The sequence below is a fragment of the Branchiostoma floridae genome, chromosome 10 (genome assembly GCF_000003815.2).
Source record: "Branchiostoma floridae strain S238N-H82 chromosome 10, Bfl_VNyyK, whole genome shotgun sequence".
NCBI classification, from domain to species: Eukaryota; Metazoa; Chordata; class Leptocardii; order Amphioxiformes; family Branchiostomatidae; genus Branchiostoma; species Branchiostoma floridae.
The window spans coordinates 17,779,143-17,789,335 of NC_049988.1; the positions used below are offsets into that span (position 1 = coordinate 17,779,143).

Genomic DNA, 10,193 nt, shown 5'->3' on the forward strand with positions numbered 1-10,193 from the left:
TGAGGTCAATGTGCTTTGTTCTGTCGTTACCGGCAGTGTAGGAACTGTGGTTCTTTGTGCCGTCGTACCTTGGTCCACCTGTGTAGATTCAGAAAACGTTGTCGAATGGACTGACGTTCTTGATCTGCTGCTGGTGGAGCTTGGTTCAAGGGTGGTGCTTGCTGAAGAATATTCTGTGGACTGTCCGGTTGAATACCCTTCAGAAGTGCTGACAAGTGTACTTCGAGCAGGTTCTGTCGAAGATGCTGCGGAAGACAATCCAATTGTGCTTGTCTGCTCTGGAGATGTAGTAGCCACAGTGGTCTCAAGCAGAGTTGATGTAGCAGTGCTTCGCTCAGTGGTTGCCGGCACTGTACGAAAAGTTGTTCTTTGCGTTGTGCTACTTTGATCTGCCGATGTAGATTCGACAAGCGTTGTCGTTGGCTCTGAAGTTCCTTGGCTGCTAGTGGTCGTTTGGATGCCGTATGTTGTGGCCGTGGAAGGATACCACGTGGTCTCTGATACGGTAGTATGACCTTCCGACGTGCCAAGGATTGTGCTTGTGGCACTTGGTGTTGTAGACGTGGCTAGAGATGATTCAAACGTAGTAGGCCTCTCCGTTGTTGTACTTGCCACGGTGGTCTCAGCCAATGTGGAGATCAGAGTGCTTTGCTCTGTTGTTACCGACAGAGTAGGAACTGTGGTTCTTTTCGCAGTGGTGCTTTTGTCCACCGGTGTGGATTCATAGAGCGTTGTCGGGGCAAAGGATGATTTAAATGTGCTAGCCCTCTCCGTTGTTGTACTAGCCACTGTGGTCTCTGCCAAGGTTGAGGTCAATGTGCTTTGTTCTGTCGTTACCGGCAGTGTAGGAACTGTAGTTATTTGTGTCGTCGTACTCTGGCCCACCTGTGTAGATTCAGAAAACGTTGTCGAATGGACTGACGTTCTTGATCTGCTGCTGGTGGAGCTTGGTTCAAGGGTGGTGCTTGCTGAAGAATATTCTGTGGACTGTCCAGTTGAATACCCTTCAGAAGTGCTGACAAGTGTACTTCGAGCAGGTTCTGTCGAAGATGCTGCGGAAGACAATCCAATTGTGCTTGTCTGCTCTGTAGTTGTACTAGCCACAGTGGTCTCAAGCAGAGTTGATGTAGCAGTGCTTCGCTCAGTGGTTGCCGGCACTGTACGAAAAGTTGTTCTTTGCGTTGTGCTACTTTGATCTGCCGATGTAGATTCGGCAAGCGTTGTCGTTGGCTCTGAAGTTCCTTGGCTGCTAGTGGTCGTTTGGATGCCGTATGTTGTGCCCGTGGAAGGATACCACGTGGTCTCTGATACGGTAGTATGACCTTCCGACGTGCCAAGGATTGTGCTTGTGGCACTTGGTGTTGTAGACGTGGCTAGAGATGATTCAAACGTAGTAGGCCTCTCCGTTGTTGTACTTGCCACGGTGGTCTCAGCCAATGTGGAGATCAGAGTGCTTTGCTCTGTTGTTACCGACAGAGTAGGAACTGTGGTTCTTTTCGCAGTGGTGCTTTTGTCCACCGGTGTGGATTCATAGAGCGTTGTCGGGGCAAAGGACGATTTAAATGTGCTAGCCCTCTCCGTTGTTGTACTAGCCACTGTGGTCTCTGCCAAGGTTGAGGTCAATGTGCTTTGTTCTGTCGTTACCGGCAGTGTAGGAACTGTAGTTATTTGTGTCGTCGTACTCTGGCCCACCTGTGTAGATTCAGAAAACGTTGTCGAATGGACTGACGTTCTTGATCTGCTGCTGGTGGAGCTTGGTTCAAGGGTGGTGCTTGCTGAAGAATATTCTGTGGACTGTCCAGTTGAATACCCTTCAGAAGTGCTGACAAGTGTACTTCGAGCAGGTTCTGTCGAAGATGCTGCGGAAGACAATCCAGGTGTGCTTGTCTGCTCTGTAGTTGTACTAGCCACAGTGGTCTCAAGCAGAGTTGATGTAGCAGTGCTTCGCTCAGTGGTTGCCGGCACTGTACGAAAAGTTGTTCTTTGCGTTGTGCTACTTTGATCTGCCGATGTAGATTCGGCAAGCGTTGTCGTTGGCTCTGAAGTTCCTTGGCTGCTAGAGGTCGTTTGGATGCCGTATGTTGTGCCCGTGGAAGGATACCACGTGGTCTCTGATACGGTAGTATGACCTTCCGACGTGCCAAGGATTGTGCTTGTGGCACTTGGTGTTGTAGACGTGGCTAGAGATGATTCAAACGTAGTAGGCCTCTCCGTTGTTGTACTTGCCACGGTGGTCTCAGCCAATGTGGAGATCAGAGTGCTTTGCTCTGTTGTTACCGACAGAGTAGGAACTGTGGTTCTTTTCGCAGTGGTGCTTTCGTCCACCGGTGTGGATTCATAGAGCGTTGTCGGGGCAAAGGACGATTTAAATGTGCTAGCCGTTGTTGTACTAGCCACTGTGGTCTCTGCCAAGGTTGAGGTCAATGTGCTTTGTTCTGTTGTTCTGTCGTTACCGGCAGTGTAGGAACTGTGGTTCTTTGTGCCGTCGTACCTTGGTCCACCTGTGTAGATTCAGAAAACGTTGTCGAATGGACTGACGTTCTTGATCTGCTGCTGGTGGAGCTTGGTTCAAGGGTGGTGCTTGCTGAAGAATATTCTGTGGACTGTCCAGTTGAATACCCTTCAGAAGTGCTGACAAGTGTACTTCGAGCAGGTTCTGTCGAAGATGCTGCGGAAGACAATCCAATTGTGCTTGTCTGCTCTGTAGTTGTACTAGCCACAGTGGTCTCAAGCAGAGTTGATGTAGCAGTGCTTCGCTCAGTGGTTGCCGGCACTGTACGAAAAGTTGTTCTTTGCGTTGTGCTACTTTGATCTGCCGATGTAGATTCGGCAAGCGTTGTCGTTGGCTCTGAAGTTCCTTGGCTGCTAGTGGTCGTTTGGATGCCGTATGTTGTGCCCGTGGAAGGATACCACGTGGTCTCTGATACGGTAGTATGACCTTCCGACGTGCCAAGGATTGTGCTTGTGGCACTTGGTGTTGTAGACGTGGCTAGAGATGATTCAAACGTAGTAGGCCTCTCCGTTGTTGTACTTGCCACGGTGGTCTCAGCCAATGTGGAGATCAGAGTGCTTTGCTCTGTTGTTACCGACAGAGTAGGAACTGTGGTTCTTTTCGCAGTGGTGCTTTTGTCCACCGGTGTGGATTCATAGAGCGTTGTCGGGGCAAAGGACGATTTAAATGTGCTAGCCCTCTCCGTTGTTGTACTAGCCACTGTGGTCTCTACCAAGGTTGAGGTCAATGTGCTATACTAGTATACGGCGTGACCTTAAAACAAAGTTCTTTGTGCCGTCGTACCTTGGTCCACCTGTGTAGATTCAGAAAACGTTGTCGAATGGACTGACGTTCTTGACCTGCTGCTGGTGGAGCTTGGTTCAAGGGTGGTGCTTGCTGAAGAATATTCAGTGGACTGTCCAGTTGAATACCCTTCAGAAGTGCTGACAAGTGTACTTCGAGCAGGTTCTGTCGAAGATGCTGCGGAAGACAAGCCAATTGTGCTTGTCTGCTCTGTAGTTGTACTAGCCACAGTGGTCTCAAGCAGAGTTGATGTAGCAGTGCTTCGCTCAGTGGTTGCCGGCACTGTACGAAAAGTTGTTCTTTGCGTTGTGCTACTTTGATCTGCCGATGTAGATTCGGCAAGCGTTGTCGTTGGCTCTGAAGTTCCTTGGCTGCTAGTGGTCGTTTGGATGCCGTATGTTGTGGCCGTGGAAGGATACCACGTGGTCTCTGATACGGTGGTATGACCTTCCGACGTGCCAAGGATTGTGCTTGTGGCACGTGGTGTTGTAGACGTGGCGAAAGATGGTTCAAACGTAGTAGGCCTCTCCGTTGTTGTACTTGCCACGGTGGTCTCAGCCAATGTGGAGATCAGAGTGCTTTGCTCTGTTGTTACCGACAGAGTAGGAACTGTGGTTCTTTTCGCAGTGGTGCTTTTGTCCACCGGTGTGGATTCATAGAGCGTTGTCGGGGCAAAGGACGATTTAAATGTGCTAGCCCTCTCCGTTGTTGTACTAGCCACTGTGGTCTCTGCCAAGGTTGAGGTCAATGTGCTTTGTTCTGTCGTTACCGGCAGTGTAGGAACTGTGGTTCTTTGTGCCGTCGTACCTTGGTCCACCTGTGTAGATTCAGAAAACGTTGTCGAATGGACTGACGTTCTTGACCTGCTGCTGGTGGAGCTTGGTTCAAGGGTGGTGCTTGCTGAAGAATATTCTGTGGACTGTCCAGTTGAATACCCTTCAGAAGTGCTGACAAGTGTACTTCGAGCAGGTTCTGTCGAAGATGCTGCGGAAGACAATCCAATTGTGCTTGTCTGCTCTGTAGTTGTACTAGCCACAGTGGTCTCAAGCAGAGTTGATGTAGCAGTGCTTCGCTCAGTGGTTGCCGGCACTGTACGAAAAGTTGTTCTTTGCGTTGTGCTACTTTGATCTGCCGATGTAGATTCGGCAAGCGTTGTCGTTGGCACTGAAGTTCCTTGGCTGCTAGTGGTCGTTTGGATGCCGTATGTTGTGGCCGTGGAAGGATACCACGTGGTCTCTGATACGGTAGTATGACCTTCCGACGTGCCAAGGATTGTGCTTGTGGCACTTGGTGTTGTAGACGTGGCTAGAGATGATTCAAACGTAGTAGGCCTCTCCGTTGTTGTACTTGCCACGGTGGTCTCAGCCAATGTGGAGATCAGAGTGCTTTGCTCTGTTGTTACCGACAGAGTAGGAACTGTGGTTCTTTTCGCAGTGGTGCTTTTGTCCACCGGTGTGGATCATAAAGCGTTGTCGGGGCAAAGGATGATTCACATGTGCTAGCCCTCTCCGTTGTTGTACTAGCCACTGTGGTCTCTGCCAAGGTTGAGGTCCATGTGCTTTGTTCAGTCGTTACCGGCAGTGTAGGAACTGTAATCATCTGTGTCGTCGTACTCTGGCCCACCTGTGTAGATTCAGAAAACGTTGTCGAATGGACTGACGTTCTTGATCTGCTGCTGGTGGAGCTTGGTTCAATGGTGGTGCTTGCTGAAGAATATTCTGTGGACTGTCCAGTTGAATACCCTTCAGAAGTGCTGACACGTGTACTTCGAGCAGAATCTGTCGAAGATGCTGCGGAAGACAATCCAATTGTGCTTGTCTGCTCTGTAGTTGTACTAGCCACAGTGGTCTCAAGCAGAGTTGATGTAGCAGTGCTTCGCTCAGTGGTTGCCGGCACTGTACGAAAAGTTGTTCTTTGCGTTGTGCTACTTTGATCTGCCGATGTAGATTCGGCAAGCGTTGTCATTGGCTCTGAAGTTCCTTGGCTGCTAGTGGTCGTTTGGATGCCGTATGTTGTGCCCGTGGAAGGATACCACGTGGTCTCTGATACGGTAGTATGACCTTCCGACGTGCCAAGGATTGTGCTTGTGGCACTTGGTGTTGTAGACGTGGCTAGAGATGATTCAAACGTAGTAGGCCTCTCCGTTGTTGTACTTGCCACGGTGGTCTCAGCCAATGTGGAGATCAGAGTGCTTTGCTCTGTTGTTACCGACAGAGTAGGAACTGTGGTTCTTTTCGCAGTGGTGCTTTTGTCCACCGGTGTGGATTCATAGAGCGTTGTCGGGGCAAAGGACGATTTAAATGTGCTAGCCCTCTCCGTTGTTGTACTAGCCACTGTGGTCTCTGCCAAGGTTGAGGTCAAGGTGCTTTGTTCTGTCGATACCGGCAGTGTAGGAACTGTAGTTATTTGTGTCGTCGTACTCTGGCCCACCTGTGTAGATTCAGAAAACGTTGTCGAATGGACTGACGTTCTTGATCTGCTGCTGGTGGAGCTTGGTTCAAGGGTGGTGCTTGCTGAAGAATATTCTGTGGACTGTCCAGTTGAATACCCTTCAGAAGTGCTGACAAGTGTACTTCGAGCAGGTTCTGTCGAAGATGCTGCGGAAGACAATCCAATTGTGCTTGTCTGCTCTGTAGTTGTACTAGCCACAGTGGTCTCAAGCAGAGTTGATGTAGCAGTGCTTCGCTCAGTGGTTGCCGGCACTGTACGAAAAGTTGTTTTTTGAGTAAATGTATTCATGATCTGCCGATGTAGATTCGGCAAGCGTTGTCGTTGGCTCTGAAGTTCCTTGGCTGCTAGTGGTCGTTTGGATGCCGTATGTTGTGCCCGTGGAAGGATACCACGTGGTCTCTGATACGGTAGTATGACCTTCCGACGTGCCAAGGATTGTGCTTGTGGCACTTGGTGTTGTAGACGTGGCTAGAGATGATTCAAACGTAGTAGGCCTCTCCGTTGTTGTACTTGCCACGGTGGTCTCAGCCAATGTGGAGATCAGAGTGCTTTGCTCTGTTGTTACCGACAGAGTAGGAACTGTGGTTCTTTTCGCAGTGGTGCTTTCGTCCCCCGGTGTGGATTCATAGAGCGTTGTCGGGGCAAAGGACGATTTAAATGTGCTAGCCCTCTCCGTTGTTGTACTAGCCACTGTGGTCTCTGCCAAGGTTGAGGTCAATGTGCTTTGTTCTGTCGTTACCGGCAGTGTAGGAACTGTAGTTATTTGTGTCGTCGTACCTTGGTCCACCTGTGTAGATTCAGAAAACGTTGTCGAATGGACTGACGTTCTTGATCTGCTGCTGGTGGAGCTTGGTTCAAGGGTGGTGCTTGCTGAAGAATATTCTGTGGACTGTCCAGTTGAATACCCTTCAGAAGTGCTGACAAGTGTACTTCGAGCAGGTTCTGTCGAAGATGCTGCGGAAGACAATCCAATTGTGCTTGTCTGCTCTGTAGTTGTACTAGCCACTGTGGTCTCAAGCAGAGTTGATGTAGCAGTGCTTCGCTCAGTGGTTGCCGGCACTGTACGAAAAGTTGTTCTTTGCGTTGTGCTACTTTGATCTGCCGATGTAGATTCGGCAAGCGTTGTCGTTGGCTCTGAAGTTCCTTGGCTGCTAGTGGTCGTTTGGATGCCGTATGTTGTGCCCGTGGAAGGATACCACGTGGTCTCTGATACGGTAGTATGACCTTCCGACGTGCCAAGGATTTCGCTTGTTGCACTTGGTGTTGTAGACGTGGCTAGAGATGATTCAAACGTAGTAGGCCTCTCCGTTGTTGTACTTGCCACGGTGGTCTCAGCTAATGTGGAGATCAGAGTGCTTTGCTCTGTTGTTACCGACAGAGTAGGAACTGTGGTTCTTTTCGCAGTGGTGCTTTTGTCCACCGCTGTGGATTCAAAAAGCGTTGTCGGGGCAAAGGACGATTTAAATGTGCTAGCCGTTGTTGTACTAGCCACTGTGGTCTCTGCCAAGGTTGAGGTCAATGTGCTTTGTTCTGTCGTTACCGGCAGTGTAGGAACTGTAGTTATTTGTGTCGTCGTACTCTGGCCCACCTGTGTAGATTCGAAACGTTGTCGAATGGACTGACGTTCTTGATCTGCTGCTGGTGGAGCTTGGTTCAAGGGTGGTGCTTGCTGAAGAATATTCTGTGGACTGTCCAGTTGAATACCCTTCAGAAGTGCTGACAAGTGTACTTCGAGCAGGTTCTGTCGAAGATGCTGCGGAAGACAATCCAATTGTGCTTGTCTGCTCTGTAGTTGTACTAGCCACAGTGGTCTCAAGCAGAGTTGATGTAGCAGTGCTTCGCTCAGTGGTTGCCGGCACTGTACGAAAAGTTGTTCTTTGCGTTGTGCTACTTTGATCTGCCGATGTAGATTCGGCAAGCGTTGTCGTTGGCACTGAAGTTCCTTGGCTGCTAGTGGTCGTTTGGATGCCGTATGTTGTGGCCGTGGAAGGATACCACGTGGTCTCTGATACGGTAGTATGACCTTCCGACGTGCCAAGGATTGTGCTTGTGGCACTTGGTGTTGTAGACGTGGCTAGAGATGATTCAAACGTAGTAGGCCTCTCCGTTGTTGTACTTGCCACGGTGGTCTCAGCCAATGTGGAGATCAGAGTGCTTTGCTCTGTTGTTACCGACAGAGTAGGAACTGTGGTTCTTTTCGCAGTGGTGCTTTTGTCCACCGGTGTGGATTCATAAAGCGTTGTCGGGGCAAAGGATGATTTAAATGTGCTAGCCCTCTCCGTTGTTGTACTAGCCACTGTGGTCTCTGCCAAGGTTGAGGTCAATGTGCTTTGTTCAGTCGTTACCGGCAGTGTAGGAACTGTAATAATTTGTGTCGTCGTACTCTGGCCCACCTGTGTAGATTCAGAAAACGTTGTCGAATGGACTGACGTTCTTGATCTGCTGCTGGTGGAGCTTGGTTCAAGGGTGGTGCTTGCTGAAGAATATTCTGTGGACTGTCCAGTTGAATACCCTTCAGAAGTGCTGACAAGTGTACTTCGAGCAGAATCTGTCGAAGATGCTGCGGAAGACAATCCAATTGTGCTTGTCTGCTCTGTAGTTGTACTAGCCACAGTGGTCTCAAGCAGAGTTGATGTAGCAGTGCTTCGCTCAGTGGTTGCCGGCACTGTACGAAAAGTTGTTCTTTGCGTTGTGCTACTTTGATCTGCCGATGTAGATTCGGCAAGCGTTGTCATTGGCTCTGAAGTTCCTTGGCTGCTAGTGGTCGTTTGGATGCCGTATGTTGTGGCCGTGGAAGGATACCACGTGGTCTCTGATACGGTAGTATGACCTTCCGACGTGCCAAGGATTGTGCTTGTGGCACTTGGTGTTGTAGACGTGGCTAGAGATGATTCAAACGTAGTAGGCCTCTCCGTTGTTGTACTTGCCACGGTGGTCTCAGCCAATGTGGAGATCAGAGTGCTTTGCTCTGTTGTTACCGACAGAGTAGGAACTGTGGTTCTTTTCGCAGTGGTGCTTTTGTCCACCGGTGTGGATTCATAAAGCGTTGTCGGGGCAAAGGACGATTTAAATGTGCTAGCCCTCTCCGTTGTTGTACTAGCCACTGTGGTCTCTGCCAAGGTTGAGGTCAATGTGCTTTGTTCTGTCGTTACCGGCAGTGTAGGAACTGTGGTTCTTTGTGCCGTCGTACCTTGGTCCACCTGTGTAGATTCAGAAAACGTTGTCGAATGGACTGACGTTCTTGATCTGCTGCTGGTGGAGCTTGGTTCAAGGGTGGTGCTTGCTGAAGAATATTCTGTGGACTGTCCAGTTGAATACCCTTCAGAAGTGCTGACAAGTGTACTTCGAGCAGGTTCTGTCGAAGATGCTGCGGAAGACAATCCAGGTGTGCTTGTCTGCTCTGTAGTTGTACTAGCCACAGTGGTCTCAAGCAGAGTTGATGTAGCAGTGCTTCGCTCAGTGGTTGCCGGCACTGTACGAAAAGTTGTTCTTTGCGTTGTGCTACTTTGATCTGCCGATGTAGATTCGGCAAGCGTTGTCGTTGGCTCTGAAGTTCCTTGGCTGCTAGTGGTCGTTTGGATGCCGTATGTTGTGGCCGTGGAAGGATACCACGTGGTCTCTGATACGGTAGTATGACCTTCCGACGTGCCAAGGATTGTGCTTGTGGCACTTGGTGTTGTAGACGTGGCTAGAGATGATTCAAACGTAGTAGGCCTCTCCGTTGTTGTACTTGCCACGGTGGTCTCAGCCAATGTGGAGATCAGAGTGCTTTGCTCTGTTGTTACCGACAGAGTAGGAACTGTGGTTCTTTTCGCAGTGGTGCTTTTGTCCACCGGTGTGGATTCATAAAGCGTTGTCGGGGCAAAGGACGATTTAAATGTGCTAGCCCTCTCCGTTGTTGTACTAGCCACTGTGGTCTCTGCCAAGGTTGAGGTCAAGGTGCTTTGTTCTGTCGATACCGGCAGTGTAGGAACTGTAGTTATTTGTGTCGTCGTACTCTGGCCCACCTGTGTAGATTCAGAAAACGTTGTCGAATGGACTGACGTTCTTGATCTGCTGCTGGTGGAGCTTGGTTCAAGGGTGGTGCTTGCTGAAGAATATTCTGTGGACTGTCCAGTTGAATACCCTTCAGAAGTGCTGACAAGTGTACTTCGAGCAGGTTCTGTCGAAGATGCTGCGGAAGACAATCCAATTGTGCTTGTCTGCTCTGTAGTTGTACTAGCCACAGTGGTCTCAAGCAGAGTTGATGTAGCAGTGCTTCGCTCAGTGGTTGCCGGCACTGTACGAAAAGTTGTTCTTTGCGTTGTGCTACTTTGATCTGCCGATGTAGATTCGGCAAGCGTTGTCGTTGGCTCTGAAGTTCCTTGGCTGCTAGAGGTCGTTTGGATGCCGTATGTTGTGCCCGTGGAAGGATACCACGTGGTCTCTGATACGGTAGTATGACCTT

At 49.8% G+C, this 10,193-nt stretch overlaps 1 protein-coding gene across 1 annotated transcript in view; it reads right to left on the minus strand.

Moving 5' to 3' along the window:
• Positions 1–857: 857 nt before the first annotated feature.
• The window catches only part of LOC118425009 (serine-rich adhesin for platelets-like), a 16,160-nt gene continuing 6,824 nt past the window's right edge, over positions 858–10,193 (minus strand). Inside the window, exons 7-18 of the mRNA XM_035833824.1 lie at positions 9,384–9,521; positions 8,577–8,714; positions 7,770–7,907; positions 6,971–7,108; positions 6,164–6,301; positions 5,224–5,493; positions 4,550–4,687; positions 3,743–3,880; positions 2,939–3,076; positions 2,130–2,267; positions 1,295–1,460; positions 858–885 (exon numbers count right to left, since the gene is read on the minus strand). Coding sequence (XP_035689717.1) covers positions 858–885; positions 1,295–1,460; positions 2,130–2,267; positions 2,939–3,076; positions 3,743–3,880; positions 4,550–4,687; positions 5,224–5,493; positions 6,164–6,301; positions 6,971–7,108; positions 7,770–7,907; positions 8,577–8,714; positions 9,384–9,521 — 1,706 coding nt within the window. The remainder of the gene's footprint in view (positions 886–1,294; positions 1,461–2,129; positions 2,268–2,938; positions 3,077–3,742; positions 3,881–4,549; positions 4,688–5,223; positions 5,494–6,163; positions 6,302–6,970; positions 7,109–7,769; positions 7,908–8,576; positions 8,715–9,383; positions 9,522–10,193) is intronic.